The 21,063-nt window shown below is 36.5% G+C and overlaps 2 protein-coding genes across 2 annotated transcripts; both read right to left on the bottom strand.

Annotated features, from left to right (window-relative positions):
* Positions 1–2,522: 2,522 nt before the first annotated feature.
* LOC146630829 (CD209 antigen-like protein A) lies at positions 2,523–7,037 on the bottom strand. The gene is made up of 6 exons (XM_085356131.1): positions 6,917–7,037; positions 5,436–5,525; positions 4,845–4,901; positions 3,846–3,988; positions 3,656–3,756; positions 2,523–2,670 (listed from the first exon to the last, which is right to left on the bottom strand). The coding sequence occupies exons 1-6, from the start codon at positions 7,035–7,037 to the stop codon at positions 2,523–2,525; spliced, it is 660 nt and encodes a 219-aa protein (XP_085212257.1).
* A 9,064-nt stretch (positions 7,038–16,101) lies between these two features.
* LOC146630828 (CD209 antigen-like) lies at positions 16,102–18,903 on the bottom strand. The gene is given in 7 exon segments (XM_085356623.1): positions 16,102–16,163; positions 16,365–16,415; positions 16,859–16,977; positions 17,135–17,199; positions 17,201–17,239; positions 17,368–17,504; positions 18,696–18,903. Coding segments are annotated over 7 exon segments (681 nt in total).
* Between the last annotated feature and the right edge of the window lie 2,160 nt (positions 18,904–21,063).

The raw sequence follows: 21,063 nt of genomic DNA, 5'->3' as shown, positions 1-21,063 counted from the left end.
TCATTTATCTTTTACCTTTTTAATATGAAATTAATTATTACATTGTTTTTATGTCATTAGTACAGGGCTGAAAAAAGTTAGACCACATTAATTTTTTTTTGCTTTTTCTTCTTTAATGTGGGTCAAAGAAGAACAATGATCATCTTTTTAAAAAGTCATGTTCTAAATTTATACACATATTTGCACACTTACCTCAGCAGAAGTTGATCATTGCAGAAGCGTACATGAAAAATTTTTACTGTGACACTAACTCAAACCCAGTCACCAAATCATTGTGTACTTACACTGCATTATTTACACTTACATGCATGACATACCATATTGTTGCCTTATTTCATACACTGTATGTATTAACTTGGTTAGTACACATAGTTTTCTGGGGTTGCCAGTCACAAAAATTACACTTCTAAGCTGACTCGAATGGTTTCTAAACCTATGTGCTGGATCTAACAATTATTTCTTTGCAGTGTTATCACGTCTGTCAACACCTGGGTGAAAATTATCACAAAAATTCATAAACTTTCAATCAGGTTTTCAAACACATGTGTTATATTCCTCAACAGATGTATTACCTGAGGGTGCAGCATCAGTTTGGTTGTGAAGCAACACATTACCATAAACATTTTGTGAATCGTGTGTCTCCCACTTCTTCCTGCTGTGTTTTCCTGAAAATCCATCAACATTAGCATAGATATTATCCATTTCCATTCTAGAACTGTCGATGTCTAATGTGAAGGTGGCAGTTTGTAGAGAGTGCCTGTCTAATACTCTAATAAGGAACACCTTCTAAAAGAGGCCCAATTATGTGTGTCTGCTCAACAGGAAATTGATGACTGATGCAATTATTTTTAAAGGTGACTGTCTTTTTCTGTTTAACCTGTTTGCAGCAGCTACTTGACTGCCGCTTCTATTTTAAATATACCATACAATACCGTATTACTTTATTTATTAAGCACTTTTAAAAACACCACCATGGCCTATCAATATCACCAAACATAAAAGACAAACACAGGCCGGAGGGTAACAGATATAGAAACACAAAACAGCAGTAGAAGTTAAACAATAAAGGAGTACACAAAAAGTAACTCAAGGTCACAGTGAACTTTTCAACTGGTCCGAAGGCCAGGGCGTAAAAGTGTGTCTTCAAAAGAGATTTAAAAATGGCAAAGAGAGAAGTCTGATGTGAAATTGTGAAAGCTCTATCACCTCTGAGTTTGTGTTGCATCTTTGGAACGAGCAAAAGCATCTGGTCTGCTGATCTTAGAGAACGAGACGGGACATATGTTTCCAGCAGCTGGCACAGATAAAAGGGGCCACAACAAGCCTTTTAAAATAGATTAGTAAACAAACTGGAAGCCATTGAAGGGAGGCTAAGATTTGAGGTGGCATGATCTTGCTTGCTTGCACCACATAAAAATCAAGCTGCAGCATTTTACACCAGCCGTAGGCAAGCAATGCAGGCCTGGCAAATTCTGATAAAAAAGTACATGGCAGAAAGGTTATAAGAGCATGCATTAATCTTTCAAGGTTGCATTTGGACAGAAGAGGCATGATTATTGGTAAATACATTTATTGACCGTTACATACAGTGCTTTGAAAAAACAATTTGTGCCCTTCCTGATTTCTTAGTTCCTTGCATTTTTGTCACATTTAAATGTGAGCGTGTAGGTAGACTCAATACTTGAAATGTGCAATTCACTTGTATTTTTATTTTTTATTCCTATTTATTCTATTTATCCCCTTTGTATATTTTATTTATATTTGTCTCTGTATTTATATATATGTGTGTGTGTGTGTGTGTGTGTGTGTGTGTGTGTGTGTGTGTGTGTGTGTGTGTGTGTGTGTGTATATATATATAACAGTTCTGTAACTGTAACTTTGGTCGTTGCTGTGCTTTTTTTGGAAGTCGAATTTCCCAGAGGAACCCACCCGAGGGATTAATAAAGTTCTATCTTATCTTATCTTATCTTATCTTAGGTCTATTTTGAGACCTTGGCAAAGTGGTTACTCTTTGGAATAACTTGTACTTTTACACATTTGTTTGAACCAATTATCTTGAAATCTGCAGTTGTTTTATAAATGGATCCGAGAGACTTTCTCAACTTCTATCTTCCACTTCAATCTACAACTCTTAGATCTTCGGTGAGTTCTTGTTCTGAGTATTTGTAAGAGTGCTGTTAAAGTCGTCCTTGTTATGCAGCAAAGAAAATTCAACATGTAAAAAGAGAAATTGCAGACAATTAAACATACCAACCAGACTTTGTAGTTAGTTATTTTAGTCATTTAAGATGTTGAACTGTGTGATCAAACTTACTGCACTTCACAAATTGTGTGTGTGAGTTTGAAAAACAGCAAAACTATCTCATCAATATCACATGTTCATATGCACATATGCAATATCACTGCTCACATATGCAGTATGCAGTCAAAGGATTGTGAGACAGCTTTTAGGCATTTGCACATGAAATGTGATTTTAAGCCTTCAGATGAGGAAGTGTATTTGCACGATGTTACTGGCTTACTTAAGAAACCAGTTTCTTTTCACAGATCCAGAAGTTTTGATTTTCACATGGTATGTCATTCCAGCTGTTTTCGAAATCAAAAAAATTTATTTCGACACAGTCTTCATTTTTTCCTTCAAAACCATTGGGTTCATCAGGTCCCCAGTAACTGAAAAACAAACAAAACAGAGAATTTAATCCAGGATGCATGCAGCTCACTATAATGTGGACAAGTTAGAAAGTTAGAAAATTCAAATAGCTTCCTTAAATAAACGGCAGTATTGTAATCTGGCACAACAATATGTGAGGGCATTAGGCTACGTTCACACTGCAGGCGAAAGCGCATCAAATCCGATATTTTTGACCCTATGCGACCCATATCCGATCATGTTATGACAGTGTGAACGCGCAAATCCGATATTTTCAAATCCGATCTGGGTCACTTTCATATGTGGTACTGAATCCGATACATATCCGATGTTTTAGAAAGCGACTGCTGTTTGAACGGTCAAGTCGCATTAAATCCGTCTTTTACGTCACCGACACAAGACAGACGCCAATTATCAGCTCCGGAGAAGTGCCCGAGAAGACATCGCGAATGCTTCCTGGCCATCCCGTGTAGATGTCAGTGAAACTGTTGGGAAGACAGCATTGGAGAAACGTGAACATTTTATTTGTACTGTATAATCTGCAGATTCTGACAGAAATCTGCAACTATCCTTTGAAGCACCGCTTCTCTAAAACAGCAATGGGGATAATTATTAGGTTATCTACATTATTATGTAAATAACAAAATAACTTAAAGCAAAAATTGGGAAACGTAAAGTCCGAAGTCTTTATATTAAGGGCCATCAGTCACACAATATTACTTCTTTTGCGCATGCGGGCCGCTTTGAGCGTTCACACTATAGAGCGCGTTTGTTGTCGCATTTTATTTGTGTGAAATCGGAATTGAGCATTAAGAATCAGAATCAGAATCAGAATGGGTTTATTGCCAGATGTTGAGGTTTACAACATTAGGAAATTGCTGCGGTGCTTCAGTGCAGACAATAAGAATTAAAGTGCTATGTAGAAAGAAAGATTAAGACCTGCAGTGTGAACGTAGCCTTAGTTTTGCCACTGATTAAAGTAGAATAAAACAATAATGTATAAACCTTTTGCTCAGTGGAGTCCCATCCACCCATTTCCATGTCCCTTTCATGGCTGTCTCAGTTAATCCAATCCACATGACTTTTTTAAAGTTTCTTGTAAAGTCCTAGCAAATCAAAAGTAAATAATTAATTAATGGAACTAATCACGTATTTATGAATTTCTTTCCATTATTATTACGTCACATTCACAAACCTGCTCTTCTTTGGTGTTGATAATTGCCAGGTCTGCACCTCTCTGTAAACAGTCGTCTCTACTGTCTTTCCAGGATTTTGCAATAGAGGAAATATAATAGAAACTTGGGCGGAAATAGACCCATCCTTGTTGAAAATATTGATCTGTTGTTGGAGAAAAAAAACAACATTTAATATTTCAGAGATTAACACATAAATTTACATTAACAGTTTTATTCTAAAGTTCGGCTCCTGTTAAAAATTAGAACATTTTAAATAGTCAGCTTATGTAAAAAATCTCTTTAAGCAAAATTATCAGACTTCAGAGGCAGTCTTTGCTTTATTTATTTGTTTATTTATTAATTTGCTGTGATCAGTATGTTGTCATTTAGAGATGATATTCCTAATAAGGTCAACCCAGGGCCTTTGTGGTCACAGTTCAAATGCTTTGAGTCTTCTTAAAAGGGAAAGTGTTTGTTTTTTAAATAAAAGATAAACCAAGAGGCCGCAAGAATGCTGAACATAAGAGGCCTAAGAGGTATTATAGACTGCGAAAAGCACAGCAATTTAAGCAGAGTCCAAGAATAAGAATTATAAAGCTGGACATGAGCTAAATAGATCTCCTTTAAGTATTGTAAGTCTTGCTTACAGCACTTACACAATGTTTGCTAATGAGGAAGGGCCTTGCAAGGGTAAAAATAGTCAAATACAAAAAGTGAGATGTAAAACGCTGTAACATGTTAAGTTTAAGTTGGTGTAAATTTTCATTTAACTCTAGATGGTGAATAAAATCATGCCGCCTACCACAGAACAAAATCCTGCTGTAACCATTTGAATGTAAATATCATTTACAGCTTGAGAATGTTGCATTAATTTGATTAGCCATAAAAAAGACTCATTTATTGTAATATATCCTACATGATACCCAGGTATACCAAAGTGTTGATATTATTAACCCTTAGTATATATACATATATGTGTATGAAAGGCCTCTTTACAAAGTTTACAAACTCATGCTTACCAGTGAGGTTTTTCAGCTCTTCGGTCTCCACTGTCTTAATACATGATGTTTTACTGTCTGCAAAAGCAGAAACATGTTGTCAACAGAATGTAAGACAAGCCCTCCCTACAAAAAAAGCCTAAAATTACTTTTTCTTCAAACCGATACTGGAAAACATTTTGTGTCACAGCGAAATGTAAGTACCTCATGACTATGGCTTTATTTTGAGTTTTTTGGTACTCAAAAACTGAAACATGACTTTAACTGGAAAGTCCCTTTCTTTTTCTAACGCAATCTTTAGGGGTTCTTTGGTTGCATTTTGACTTGATGTTTTTGAATCTAAACTTCCCCAAATCTTTTTTCTCTGTCTGAATGTCAAACAACTATTAATTCTAGCAGTACATATTACAATTCCTTGCCCTCAGTATTAGTGAGCTAAATGAAAACTAGACACAGGACTACAAATGTTTCATCTTGTCATTAATCAATGATGTACACAGTGATAAAACAACAACAACAACAACAACAACAACAAAACTAAACTAGGGCAGTACTCTGTTCCAATATCTGATTTGTAAAAAAAGTGTTTAAACGTTTAATTACGCTACTTACAGAAAGCAAAACGTAGGGAGATGTTGATGGCAGCTTGGAGGATACACAGGAGTCCAAAGCTAACAGCAACCAGTCTGGCTAGTTTTCTCCCTGCAACACAACCATATAAAAAGTCCTCTTTAAGTAGCCTCTTTAAAGAAACAGGTCTGCAGAATTTTTGGGCTAACCTTACTCATCGAAACCTGACAAACTCACAAAACTGAAAGATATCTGCATTTCCATGTTTTCATTTAAATATTAGGCGAATATGCAGTATAAACAATGATTGTTTGGAAAGTTATTTTAAATGAATTTTCTTTATGTGGACGATGATCCTGGTAAAAGCATTTTAGTTGAAAATTATGGGGATTAGTTATGTAAAAACAACTGTAAAACTTGAAACAGTTACATCAATTTGCGAGCATGGTGGAGTAAGAATGTGTAATGGTTTTGCAAAGGAAAGAGAGAACAGAATGCAGAAGATGGACACAGCATGGCACTTCTTTCCCTGTAACCCACGAGCGCCTTCGATGCAAGTTTCTGTATGCTTATGCTTTTGTAGTATTGATGGTCTACATTTTTTTTCTGTGCAGTTCTGTGAAAATATTTTTTGTTGTTTACTCAATTGCTCTGTATATAGCTATACATCCCATACCCTGGTTCACTCTCCACCCCCAGCATTACTGTACATGAGAACTTATGTCTTTGTTTTTTTAAAATACCCATTAAATTAGAATTCACTTCGATGCACAATAGCAGTTAGTTATGTTCATAAATGATAGTTTGGTAGAGTAGGAATTGACTAATATAAACAGAAATGGAGAACAGAGTTCTACATTCTGCTGTCACTCTGCCAAAGTTTCTAAACATTTCCTGTTTTTTTCTCATTTTGGTGGCACTGACTTCTTCATTCACTCAAAAAAAGTTGAGTTCTAGGAATTCGAGGTTTTGGGTCCACCCATTCACTTCTGCTCGTCCTTTTTCAGGGTCGCAGGGGTTCACTGGAGCCTATCCAAGCTGTCTTGGGGCAAGAGGCATGGTACACCCTGGACAGATCGCCAGTATGTCGCACATAGACACATAGACAGAGACAACGATTTGCGCTCACATTTACATCTATCGGCAATGTAGTTTTTCTAATTAACCTATTCCCACTAACTACATGTCTTTTGACTGTGGGAGGAAGCCTGAGTACCCACGCAAACACGGGATGAACATGTAAACTCCACATAGAAAGACCCCAGCCTGATGGTGGAATTGAGCTCAGGACCTTCTTGCTATGAGGCAACAGTGCTAACCACCGTGCTGCCCAAATAAATACAGAAGAGAGAAAAGCTCATTATTAGCTCACAAAACAGCAAAATCAGTAAGAGTTTTCAATGCAAATTATGTATACATCAGTAACACGTGTACATCAATTATTGCTTCATTTAAAATATACCTTTAAAAATGTGTTTTTTTCGTTGCTATTAAAGAAAAAATCAAAATGATTTATTTCTTACCTGGTGCAGCAGCAGCAGCCCCTTGGCTGTGTTTATTAGAGCGACTTCTGTCTGACACATCAGGCAGATTTGCATAATCCATAGTAATCTCTAGTTGCTCTCTATGGGCAACTCTTGCCATCTTTTAAACAACTGCCTGGAGAGTGTCAGTGATGATGTAGAATCCACTTCTTCTTTTATACTTTTCTGTTTGCTTGTTTCCTCTTTCTGTCCTTCACTTTGCTCAGTATTACATAGGTTTTACCCTTCACCCCCCACTTCCAATGTACCAGTTCCTCTGGGGGAACACCCAGTGTTCCAAAACCAGTAATTCTATTGGGGGTGGGGGGGATTTGTCTGCCATAGTTAATAGTGATTTGTTGCAGGTGGCAGTTTGTCTGTAGTATAGGGTCTCCCAAGGAAAACTAATGCTAAAAGCAGTTCTTTAGAACACTATGGAAAAGGCAACAGTGGTAGTGGGTCTGGTAGTCTGGCCTTTCCCGATGATGATCAGCCAGGGCACATGGGCCAGCCCTGCTTTGCATCCACAATCGACGGGAGGAACCATAGGAGTTTGATCCAGTGTGGATGAGGTGGTGGTCAAATTTGGAGGACTCAGTGATTTAATCTATTTTAAATATATTTATAACTAACCTTTATGGATTGCTTATGAATAATTTATGCAGAATTGTACCTCGAGCCTTTAAAGTGCAGCTGTTTTCTCTTTTATTTAATCAATTCCTTTGCTTCCTGTAATACCTTGTGAACCTTCTTCCTTTTTTTTAAAAGTAACCCATAAATAGGGTTGGACTGGTAATTTGGTATATATAAATAAAACTGAATTGAATGAGTCATTATATATATTTTGCACTTTTTACAGGCTACAAGCCAGCCTATAGCCTGGAATTATACAGGCTACAGGCTGGCTTGAAGGGCAACTGTGCACTGGCCCTACAAGCACTGATAGCAGCCCACTGGTTAATTTTTATTACGACAATATATTGCCCAATCAAATCTAAACCAACCTCTGTGTGGCTCATAGCATTTATATTTTATATTTTTCAGACACATAGCGATATCTTAATTGCAGTGAAACCTGATATTGTGAAAAGCCCAATTCAGCATAATGACAAATAATATGCGATAAATTAAGACCATACAAATTATAATTAAGGACAGCATTTACTCGTTTTGTTAAACATGATAATATTTAGCAAGTCATTTTAATATTAATGTACTTAAGTCTTTTAAAACTAGAAACACAAGGTCATTTATTAAAATGTTTGTTTGCAGAATTGTAGATGCCATTTACTAACAGTACCATCGACGGCAGTAAAAATGTTGTGGTTAAAAAAGGTTGTGAGGCCGCAGAATAAATAAATAAATGGCAAAGATTTTTCTTCTTAGTCATGCAGCCATGTGGGAAAAGAATAGCAACAATAAAAATGTTTTGAATGGTAATGCTTGAGGTGACAAACCAAAATTTCCAACATTGCATAACTCGCAGTGATGGATGACAAAGCTGAGACTACGTAATCTTCCTGATGAAGCAACAGAGTGTGGTAAAAGTTCAGTTTTCCAAATGATTATCTCAGATAATTTACAGAGGCACAAACAGCCAGGGATGAAGTTTTAAAAAGTGAACATTGAAGGCTAAAAGCATCAGACAATCAGGGAGAGCTAGACAGGAAACAAAACTGACAGGAAAAAAAATGAACCCTACGAATACTACGATTAATCATGAATCAAATCACAAAACTCAGCTGATCACTAGAACCCAAAGTGTGAAACAGCAAAAGACTCATTTTACGTTTGAATTTAGTGTCAACATTGACAGTGAAAACCAATTACCTAATGGTTGATGTTGCATTATTTGGAAGTGGAAGTGTATAGGTAACAGACTGATGTAACACACATCATCAACTGTGCAACTCCAACAGTCACACTGGGCTCAGGTGCACATGTTCAAGTTTCCTTGAGCATGACTGTGAAAAAGACTGCAAAGGTATAACGAAGACAAAGAAATAGTACATGCAAAAAGGTTGTGAGTTGCAATTATCTCCAAAGCAAGACATGCTTTAACGCTTAGATTGAGGATGCAACATTCAGTTTGCATCCTAAACAACATAACAAGACTTAAGGATGAGAGGGACAGGCTTGAAATGAAACGTTATAAATTTTTTAAAATTTTTTTTCTGTTGTTGCCCACAGGTTGATTACGGGAAATTTGGGGGTTTGTGTCTAAAAATTGAAGGGTTTTTAAAAAATGCAAAAATAGTTCCTTATTATACAAATGTCCCAGGATTTTTCATGCAATGACTCCTGGTGCATATTGCTAATTGTATTTCAGAATCAATTACTAAACAGGTATTTATGTATTTGATAACAGTATTAATTCCAATTTTGCCACTGTGAAGAAAGGGTACAAGAAATAAACGTTTAAAACTTTTTAAAATATTGTATTAAGTTAATGTATTTGATCAGGCAGTTTAGAAGAGCAAATGTGAATTAATTAAAATGTCTAGTATTTTAGGCCATAGAGTGTCTTTTCTGAAACTAGCACTAGGAGTCACTAGAGTTATTTGCACAGTATGATCCTAGTTTCAGCTTCAGTCTAGTCTGATATGCAAGTACAATGTACAGTTTAAACATCTAAATAGAATACATGATTTATATTCATAGTACAGTAAATGCCACTGACACATTTCCATCATTGTCTTGTCTGTGATTTCCTTTTTGTTCTCTCACAGAGTTGAGCTGCGGTGCGTCTTCTCAGCGCAGTCTTTCACAGTGGAGGGAAGTGAACTAGTTACTTCCTCTCTAACCATCTGCTTTTGGGTCCGGTTTTCAAACACACCGGCAAACCCCGCCGTGAAACTTTCATTCAAATAGCATTATATCTAAATAGATGAAACAAAAACAAATACATACATGGAAACATGGGAAAAAATAAAATGAACAACAATATATTTGATATATTGCAAAAAGACTAAAGTTGTATTAAATACTTTTGGGCGATACAGTATGATACATGATGACATGTCACATGGCCTGCTTCTTCCAGCTTAAAGTAAAGTGCTTCATGCTGAACTGTGTAGTACTTTTTTTTTTTGATGGATTTAAACATATTTTGGACAGATTATGTGTACAATGCAGCGAAGGTCTGAATGTTGATTGTACTTGAAAGAGAAACAGGGTATCATCTCTGTGACAGTGGTAAGAGATTTTATATTTTTGAAAAATAACATTAAGACATTTGTCAAGACAGTAAGGCAGTTTCACAAATCCAGTGACTAGTTTTTAAGCAAGTATGTCGTTCCATTTGAGTAACATATCACTGTTGTAATTTAGTAACTTGGCACAATCCTCTTCGATATGTTCGCCTCCTCCATTGTCAGGCTGTGGATGGTACCAGTAGCTGTGACCGGAAAAAATTGATAAAAGGACAATGTTCTAGTGAAATATATTTTGCACTAATAATAATGGGAAATAAAGTTAACAAATAGTGTATGAAGTTTAAGCTTAGAGTGAAATATTTTAACTGTCAGCAAACTGGATATACTGGATTTTGCATTCACCTTCATGATCTCCAGAGGAGGACAAAAATAATGCACAATGTTTTTACTCATGGATTCAAAGGTGTATTGTGACTCTGACTTTTAGAGGGAACTACTTTATTTCATTAAAAATGATAAGTGTAAGTTGTATTTTAAGCAACACTAATAAAAAAAAATCTGGAACAAATGTCACTGTGCAGGTTTGAACATACTGTACACAATTCAGAGAACCTTGATAGACTCTTACGAGTTTATGGTAGTGAGATTTTTGTCACTGCAATAGTTTTTTGATCGACAGTTGTCATATTTTGCATTAAGACCGTTGGTGATACATTAATGTTAAGATGGCCTTTTGTAGGCTAGAGGAAAAAAGTGTCAAAGGTCATCTTTTAGACTTACAGCATTTACAACAGCTGCAAACATTACATGCATGCAAACACTGTAGCCCTTCTGCTGATGGCTAAACGTAGGTATGTACAGATCACTTTCAGTGATGATGTTAACCCAACAAGAACAAAGAAATATATAACTTACTCGGAAGCTCATTTGTCCTTATGATCTCAAGTTTTTGTTGTAGCTGCTCTCGCACTTTAGCCAGATCATTATAACTGTTTTTTAACTGGTTAAGTTCTTCTTCCAGGTCTTTGTAACTGGTTTGTTCCAGGTCCAACTCAGATTTGCCTCTTTTATACATAAACATCAAGAACTGTTGAATTGTATCACTTACTAAGTATTTTAGCAGCATTATGCCCTCCTGAAAATGACAGAGCCTCTTGGCCTGCTGGGTCTTCCCAAGGCAAATTGGTCCTGGGTAAGGGGTCTGACCAAGATTCAACCCCTATGACAGAAACTAAATCAAGGGACCAGTCTACCCTGTCAGGGCCCGCCCTCTTGTAGTTCCCGCAAGGCTAAGTGCATGAATGAAGGACCCCGGCGATCTGATCTCTGGTTGTTTATTTACTGTGGGGAGTATAAGAAACATCAAAACCCACCACATTTCTACACATACGCTCGCACTGCAACTGTCTGTAGTTGTCTGTAGTCAGCAACGCTCTCTTCAGGTCCACAAATATGCAAGCACGATGAGGAAAATACTTCTCCACTGTGTAAAACAAAATCAAGAGAGAGAACAAGATAAACCACCCAAAAAAGACATTTTGTTCAGATGTACAATGCTCTATACAAAAAACGAATTAGTGAATTAAGAATCCTGTATCATTGCAGGCTCTTTACCTTACAATGTAAAGATACTATTCCCGCTGTTTCTCTTAACATTGATTTCTGTTGCAGCTGTAAGGTTGTATTCATAGAATTTTAAGACTTGCTTAGGACCAGGTAATCTTTTACTATGTCATTTTTATGTGATGTGTAATTTAAATATTTAAACTTTGGTGGAGTTAACCGAATCTTTTTGAGCCAATACAGCAGCACCATCATGTGGCCATTTAAAGAGACTTCTGTAGTTTAAAAAGAAAGCAAATGGGATATTGCACATGAGATAAAGTGGCAGGAGTGAGCAGCAGTACAAACTGAATAGTACAAAATTTTGAGTGGCAGTTAGTACAGTATTGCACAGAGTAAGGTTTTTATCTGTTTGAATACTAATAAGAATGAAGTGACCAGTGCAGAGTGTACAATGTACTTGTGAAACTGTAGGACAGATTCTCAGTGCATCTGTGGAGTGTGTGTGTCTGTTTAAGTGTTGTGGTTGAGGTGTCGTATGGCTTAATATATATATGTATGTATGTATGTATGTATGTATGTATGTATGTATGTATGTATGTATGTATGTATGTATGTATGTATGTATGTATGTATGTATGTATGTATTATATAACATATATACAACACACATATAGACAGAAACCACATTTAGAAAATCACCTGTTCTTCTTTGCTGTTGATAATCACCAGATCAGCGCCTCTCTGGAGACAATCATTTCTACTTTCTTGCCAGGATTTCTTGTTTGAAGAAATGTAATATAAACTACCATTGAAGTGCATCCATTCTCGCAGACAACCTGTTAAAGGAAAGAAAAAAAAACACAGGAATGTCTGCAGGTGGAGTGAAATGAGTTTATCTCTGCAGTGAACTCATCACTGTTAGGAGGCCTGATGCTGCTTTTGTCATTTCTAGCAGCTGTCAGTAGTGGAATCACGTCTGCATTTAGTTGTTTGACAGTTTTTTAACAACAAAATAGAGAAATGAAAAACAGCAGACACATCATGAATTAGCTCAGCCTGAGCGAAGAAGTCAGCTGAATTAAGTGATTAAATGCAGTCTTAACTGAGATATTACAGTATTATATCAGCTCTTTTGTAGTGGTTTTAATTGGGTGATTTGACATATACTGTATAAATCAAACACGGGGAACCAACACTGCATGTGTGCTGCTTTGGATAATAAATTTCTATTATTTCAAAACTTCAAACTTTTGTTGAGTCACATTTAGCTCCAAGATTTACTTAAGATGTCATTTGGGATGCACTGAACCTTACTTTTCCTGATATTTTTCCTAAACCTTAATAGGATTATTAATGTGCTGAGAAAAAAAAAACATTTGTGCCTTACTTACTTCAAAATATCCCCCCAAAACTTGTTTTGTTTTTATGGAGGTGAAATAACAATAATTACCGACAGACTTTCTCTGAAGATCATCTCTATTTTTGGTCATGTCTTCAAGTCTCTTTTGGAGCTGGCCTCTGTCTTCCACCATATTGTTGTAGCTTTTCTGTAGCTGGTCTCGTTCCATTTTCAGAATACTGTGCATGGTCTGTAACTGGTGTTGTTCAATTGTTAGGCTGCGGTAACTGGTCTGCAACTCATTCCACTTTCTGGTCAAGTTTTCGGCTACCATGTGATAGGTACAGGTCTCTCCATCACAGGGGACCCTTTCTTATCAAAGAAGACTGCAGTCCTTTTGTCATTTAGACAAAAATAATAAATTATATTTTCTTTGTTTCCCTGATTTTTAAAAATCTAGATCACCACGATGACCCAGTTTTAATTTCTGATCCATTACCCACCTACTATGATAGCAAAAACACAACTCTCTTCGATATTGTTTAAGTTAAGTCAGGGTGATACTTTTTTGATATTTTGTCAGAATGATAAAAGACTTAATGCTTTAATTTTCCAAAACTCTTATGTTATTTACATTACATTTGCTACATTGCTTTTTTAGGATAACTGACCAGCGTTGATGATGGGGGTCAGGAAAGTTCTCTTAAGATTCTGATCTCAAAACCAGAACAGACTATAGTAAAACACATTTACAGTAACGCAGAAACATTTGTCTGAGACAGTTCATCCATGTCTAATAATTATTTTAACTCTGATGCAGTGAAACTTTACAAAGATCCTTTCTGATGGAGCTTTCAGGAGCCACTAGACACTTGCTGTAAGTAATGCTAGCGTATTGTGAGATATGAGATCAGTTATGATCACAGAGACATACATACAGCCAATAGTTGCTTGAACTGTAGACAACAGTATGTATTTATATAGTGCTTTACTAGTCTTTAAGGACCGCAAAGCGCTTTACACATTCAGTCATCCACCCATTCACACACACATTCACACACTGGTGATGGAAAGCTACTGTACATTGTAGCCAAAAGCAAGCGTTATTCAGTCAGGTCAGTCAATTCTCATTCATCAAAATACAAAATTGCTAAAACAGGTAAAAGAATGGGGTTTTTTTTGTTTAGTAAAGTTGTCTGTGTTTGTGCATAAAATTGTAACAGTGTCAAATTATTTGTTTATTACCTGTGAATGCAGGTGAAAGTCCAGTCCTGTTCATCTCCACAGTTTGGATATCATCATAAGTGACATAAATATTTTCTGAGGAATTTAGGTCCCCTTTTAGCTTTCTGTGATTAATTGCTATGTTGTTTAAATAAATGTCATCCATGATGTTATTCTGTGCTGTGGTTCAGTTACAACCTGAACAGGAACTTGAGATTAACAAAGTTTTGAGAACTGTGTGAAAAAGTGTGATTCTCTTTAACAGGAAATGAAGGTCTGGTGGGATGAAATAATAATAGGCCACTTTATTTGTGCTCTGCCCACAGGTTGCAGCTGCATCAAAGCAGTGTGTGTGTGTGTGTATGTGTGTGTGTGTGTGTGTGTGTGTGTGTGTGTGTGTGTGTGTGTGTGTGTGTGTGTGTGTGTGATGCACTGTTCATACTACAATATAAATCAAACTGAACTGAATTTGTTTGAACAGCTGTTTGACTTTGTTCACCTTTTTGAAGACAGTCTTGTCTGTTTTCTTTTCAAATTTTTCCTTATGAAGAAATATCTTTTACATGTCATTTGTACATCTTTTCAAACAAAAAGAGCGCTGAACAAAAGCTCTGAGCCACGCCGTCTGAGCAGCACTCAGGGGTTAATGGAAACCAGACAAAGGGAGGCAAAACAATTATTAAATTTCTACCAAACTTGTGTCTATCATAGTGTATCTTAAAGACTTCAAAGACCATAGACCAACCAAAATCAAGCACTTCAATCTCACGCTAAGGGCTTACTTGTGCATCCTATAGGATATTTAAAAGTAGAATGGGAGGCAGAACTTTTCAGGGCCGTCTTCTGTGGAATCAGCTGCCAGTTTGGATTTTAATTTTCTTTAAGAAATTCTTTAAGCAATGTCATTTCTCTCTAAGTTATCAGCTTTAATCAATTTTGGCTGTGGGGCATATGCAACAAGGGAAATATCTGAATACAGTTTGCTGACAGAATATTTCCTGTCAGTTATAACCACAGTAGTATTGAGTACCACAAGCATGGCCCAGTATGTTTAAGTAATCTATTGTTTTCCTGGGACTGTGTTTGTGGCTATCTGGTTAGTATTTCTGCAAAACCTGAAAAAAGTATGTTAAAATAGCAATATTTATGCAGACAGACATAAAAGGATGTAAAGATCTTTCTTTAAGAAATAACAGATCCAATATTTATTGAATATCATGCATATGTCATATTGCCCATTCCAAATATAATATTAAACTTGTTCCCATAGCTGCTGTGTTTCATTATTGCTAGCAACCAATTAATTCTTGCAAGCCTAAAACTTAACAGAAATTAAATAATTCTGCCACTTTTAGGTTATGCACCCCTCTGATATTCAGTCAACAAGTGTAGTTCAGTCATATCAGTACAATCTGTTTGTGTTCACTATTTCCCTCCTTGCTTCTGAGATGCCACAAACACACAAGGTTATAAAAAGGTAGGCAAGGCATACACATGAAAAGCACTAGCGAAATAATACATGCACAAGTACTTTTAATTTCTACCACTGCATTGTAGTTCAAATACAACAAAAAGATAGATAGTAAATGAGAGCCACACTAAGTAAAAAGAATAAAATATACATACAGATAGAAAACTTATGGTTAGAGAGTCTTTTTCTATAGGATGAGTATTTTTAAGCGGGGGATTGGTTTTAATCAAATACAGCTAACAATGTCAGGCGCAGTGGCCCGTGGACATGGGATGGACTCAAGCGCAGATTCAAAACCGGAGGCCAGGGGTGAGGTGTAACGAAAAGAGACTTTATTTTTACAATGCTCAGAGGCTAACAGAAAGTGCAGACTAGAATCAATGAACATAAACTAGATGTCTGAGGCGAGAGAAAAATACTGTGGTGAAAACTAGATGGCAGGGATAACTGGGTGCAGGTACTGGGCAGGGAAAACTGTGGCGGGCCCGGGCACTGAAACAGAGGACAGAGCAGTCAGGGGAATCCCACAGAGGGTTGCGAGTGAATCTAAAAAATAGTACACTGAGCTGTCTTACAAGCTTGCAGGTGGGGGTTGCGTGGAGGGGGGAGGCAGGAGAGGTCCAGGTGGGTGCTGCATGCAAGGCAGGGAGGCAGGCAGGAGAAAATGGCAGCTCCAAAACGGAGAGGGATTACCGGTGGCAGCAAACTGGTATCCAGGAGAGCTTGGTAGGTGGTTTTCAGAGGCTGACGAAAAAAACAGAGATACGGTTAATACACACGATTAGTCACCAAGGAACGGCCGTGAGGCCGAGAACTGACTAAAGTTGGCAGATAATCTGGCGAAGACCAGTTGAGTGCGCCGGTCATAAATACTGCTGGTCCGATTGCCATCAGGTGAGGAACAACAAAGACTCCACCCAGTGGGGAGGAGCTGATGCTGTGGAAAACCACCCAGACCACGACAAACAATGTTATAACCAGAGCAGATCTCCATCACTGAGAAGGTTCATAGCGACAAAAGAGTTCTTGATTTTGAAAGCAAAGCAAAAAGCCTCTGTGTGTACTTGTTTCTTTGTAAATTTCCACAGTTTTCTGTCCAGCTTCATTTCACGAATGCATCTTGTGGCTCTGTTTTATGCATTATTTGATGGACTTGATGTGAAGTTATGGGGAAGCTTTCTTCTCACACACCCAGGAGTGTAAAATAGAGCATTTTTCATCATTCCAGCTGTTTTTTGAGTTGTAATTTTTTATTTGCCCACAGTTTTCATTTTTGAGTCCATTAGGCTCACCGCTATTCCAGTAGCTGAAAATAAAGATAAAATTATGAGAGTTAAACTCAACAATCTGATCAGTTTTTTCTTTTCAGTAACTGTAACTTAGATACTAATGAGACAGCATGAACAGTATCTTTTTACTTAAATATATGCAAACTAAAGAATGGATTTTATTTGTATTTAAACCTTGTGGTCATTCGAGTCCCATCCACCCATTTCCATGTCCCGTCTGTCTCCGAGTCAGTCAGTCAGTCCAATCCACAAATACTTGTTTAACTGATTCACAAAGTTCTTTTTAAAAAAGAGAGAAACCAACTGTAAGGATACTGAGTTTAAACTGATGTATCTATATAGCCTCCACTTAACTGAACTTTGATTTCATTTTAATTTTCATTTAAATATTTTTAATGCACTCCCACCTGTTCCTCTTGGCTGTTGATAATCACCAGGTCTGCACCTTTTTGAAGACAGTCTTGTCTGCTCTCTTGCCAGGATTTCTCCTCTGAAGACATGTAATAGAAACTACCGCTAACATACAACCATTTATGCTGAAAATCTAATATAAAAAAAATAGAAGAAGAATGTTAACAATTTGGGGTTACATTGTACGAGGTAGCTTTCACTTAACCCTAATGATGAGCTTTTTCACAGCCATTGCTTTGGAGTTAGTGACACAAATTCAAAACACTTTGGTGGTGAAAAAAACTTTCTGTCATAGTTGCACAATTTGTCAGAATGTGTTTCCTAAGACATAGTTCAAGTCAGTGTTCTCAGCACTTTGATTTTTAGATTTGTTTTCGTGTTCATTAACAATGTGCACTTAATTACTCCAGTTGTGCACAAAGTTAATAGTAACTCTCAGGGCTGAGAAGATGAGAAAGATATAAGATTATATAGGAAAACTATTTGAACTTTGGTGACTTCTAGTGAAGATGTGTAAAATGTGATAAAGTGATTTCCGCTGTAATCTGCATCAGCAGCTGTAGGTTAAAAAAAAGGCATGGAAAGGAAGCTGCTTATCACTGTCATCAATGTGGCAAGACTCTAATGCTGCTTTCATTTCTTACACAAGAAGCCCTAAGCGTAAGCCACAATGTTGGTGGTACAGTCATCTCTGTATTTGGTTGTCTTTTTTTATTATTATTTGCAACTTCAAGTACATAATTGAAAAAGAGTGAAGGCAAACTGAGTGAGTTCAGTTTGAGTCAGGAATTCACCTGAACAGCATCAAAAGATTGTTTATTTTCTAAGTCCAGTGGCATTAAGTTATTGTATGAATCCTTTGGGAAATTTTATCTCAGAGCTCTGAAATACTTCATGTATCAACTGTTATTGTCTAACAGTGCAGCCATGCTCCTTATGATGCCAAGAAATTAGTAAAAACAAACAAAGAAACAAACTGAAAAATGTGAATTTAAAACATTTTGCAATCACATTTAACTATGATATTTATTTATGATGTCTTGTAGGCAGGGTCTGTGCTAAATCTACCACGTTTTGTTTGTTGCAGTTTATAAACTATTGGTTTATTATTGAATCATCAGAATAAAGGCTAGACCCAAGAACATATTTTCTTTGAATGAAATAAAATGGTAAATGGCCTGCATTTGTATAGCGCTTTTCTAGTCCCTAAGGACCCCAAAGCGCTTCACACTACATTCAGTCATTCACCCATTCACACACTGGTGATGGCAAGCTACATTGTAGCCACAGCTGCCCTGGGGCGCACTGACAGAGGAATAATTACCTTGAAACTTTTTCTGAAGATCATCTTTTTCTTTGGTCAAGGCTTCAACTTTTTTCTGGAGCTGGACTCTGTCTTGAACCACACTGTCGTAGTTTTTCTGTAACTGGTCTTGTTCTGTTTTCAAGTTGTTGTAACTGATCTGTAATGCTCTCTGTCTGCCCACCTCCTCTTCCCACTCAGATTTGTCTTGGTTGACTGTGTTGGGCATGTGAACATTAAATGAACAAGCTCTATTAATGAACACCCATTTAGGACATCATCAGCATGCTATCTAGCTGCTGTACTCACAAGGAAAAGCCAGAATTATGAGTCCAGTGAGGAGAAGAAGACACAGCACACCCAGAAGAATCACAGCAGCTCTGCAGGAACTTTTCTTCACAAATGTAGTACCTGGGGCTAGAAGTCAGTATTTTTCAACATGTGTGCAAACATAAGACATTAACAACCTCATATTTGGCGACTAATAACAACGGTGACACTAGCAACTGCTCTTTTAATTTACAAAGTAGAAAAAAAAAACCATCTGTTTTTCAATCAGCGCCTGAAGAGGATGATTGTCTTCAATACACAACAGCGTTTATCTTTGTCAAAGCAATTTGGTACGGCAGACATTTACTGTCACAACAAAAAAAATAATTAGCACATTTAACACGAACCACTCCGAGAGTGTCATTTTTCTTTTTAAACATACTTTAAGAAGTTTGTTGTGCAGTAAAAAAATCAGCTAAGAGCAACATGACAGATGTTCAACTTAATTTAGGGCTGCAGCTATCGACTATGTATTAATTAGGGAACTGGGTAAGTAATACATTTTACCTCATTAATGATCAGTACATACAAAAAAACCCCACTAAACCCATCCATCCATTCTTTTCCGCATATCCTTGCCAGGGTTGCTGGGCCCCTACTAAACCCTTTCATTGTATTTACATGTTAGAATAAAAAATTTAAAAGAAAACATTTTCTTAAATGCAAAAAGATTGAAATAGTTAAATACAACTAAATACAGTAATGTAAAATAAAATGAGAAGGCATTTTTAGTTTGTCTCCTTGGAAGGTGAGAATTTTTTTTATAATCGAGTTATTGGTCTTACTTAATGAACTGAAATTTGAGCTAATTGTAGCAAGTATTGTAGCAAAGCTGGCCAAAATTTATTTGGTTACATTTTTTAACAGAGTTTAAATTTGTTTCCATTTTAGAAAAATGGAATTTGTCTATTTCCTATACTTAAGAAGTTTTGGGGGCTCAAAAATGACAGAAAAATTAAAACCACTAAATTTCAACCTACCCACCCGTACTTTCAAGAGCTATAATTTGGGCACATTTTATAGTATGAAGGTAAAAAGGTTTTGCATGGCTTTACTTAGTATGCTCATATATGAGCTGTTTGGGAAATACATCTTCAAAGTTGAAAGGTCGATGTTATGTATTGGCTTTTCTGTCCTGAGAATTTAAAATGTATGCAGTTATAAAGGGTTTATACCTATTTCACAGACTGATTTTGACTAAAAATACTGAATAATGATACTAAATGGGGAATTTCTCATTGTATCTTTCTTGTAATATTGCCTGCAGTGACTGCTTTTTAAAATTTGCGTTTTTCTTTTTAAGCCGTGACCACAAATGAAGATTATTATGCTAACTAAAATAAACTAAAACCTAAAACTAGATTCACAAAAGTAAATTTAAAAAAAACATTTGTAATTTTGTCAACTGAAACACCTGCATGTAGCTGTTTTACATGATTTCTTTTTTTTTTTTTATTATAGTATGGGTTAGTTTGTGAGGTTTAAATTAAAAATATTACAATACTGTAACAGCATAAACTTAATAAAAAACATAATAAAGAATAAATGTTATTAAACTTAAGGGTTTGGTCCTCTTTAGGCTTTCTGACCTTTGCCCCTTTTTCAACACTCTGTGATTACCTGGTATTTCTTCTGGATTCCTGTAGCGCATTTCCATGATTTTCAGATGCGTTGCTGGTTTCAGCTGTGTCTTGGGTTTCTGAAGAAAAGATCTAAGAGTGTCTCTGAAGTTGCAGACTGTTGTACTGAACTGTGTGAAACTGATACATGTGATTCTCTATTTAACAGGAAACTGAGGTCTGGTAAGATGAAAACATTATACTGCTTGTGCTCACATGGCATGTAATAAATCCTGACAGTGCAGGGGCTAGGATGCCATTAAAATTGTAATCATTATTGACACATTTCATAAATTATTTAATAATGTATTTGTTTGATTCATTTTGGCACTCATGGCCCTCTGTAAAGACTTTGCTGGGGTTACGCCTGCATTCGTCTTTGCTTTTGAATGGGCTGACTACACTCACTGCAGCCCTTAATCTAATTTAAGCCAATTTAA

This window comes from Diplotaxodon limnothrissa, linkage group LG6, assembly GCF_057381915.1.
Source record: "Diplotaxodon limnothrissa isolate DT_005_m linkage group LG6, D_limnothrissa_male_GT1.1, whole genome shotgun sequence".
NCBI lineage: Eukaryota > Metazoa > Chordata > Actinopteri > Cichliformes > Cichlidae > Diplotaxodon > Diplotaxodon limnothrissa.
The sequence above is the reverse complement of the archived record's forward strand: the minus strand, read 5'-3'. Positions and strand labels throughout refer to the sequence as shown.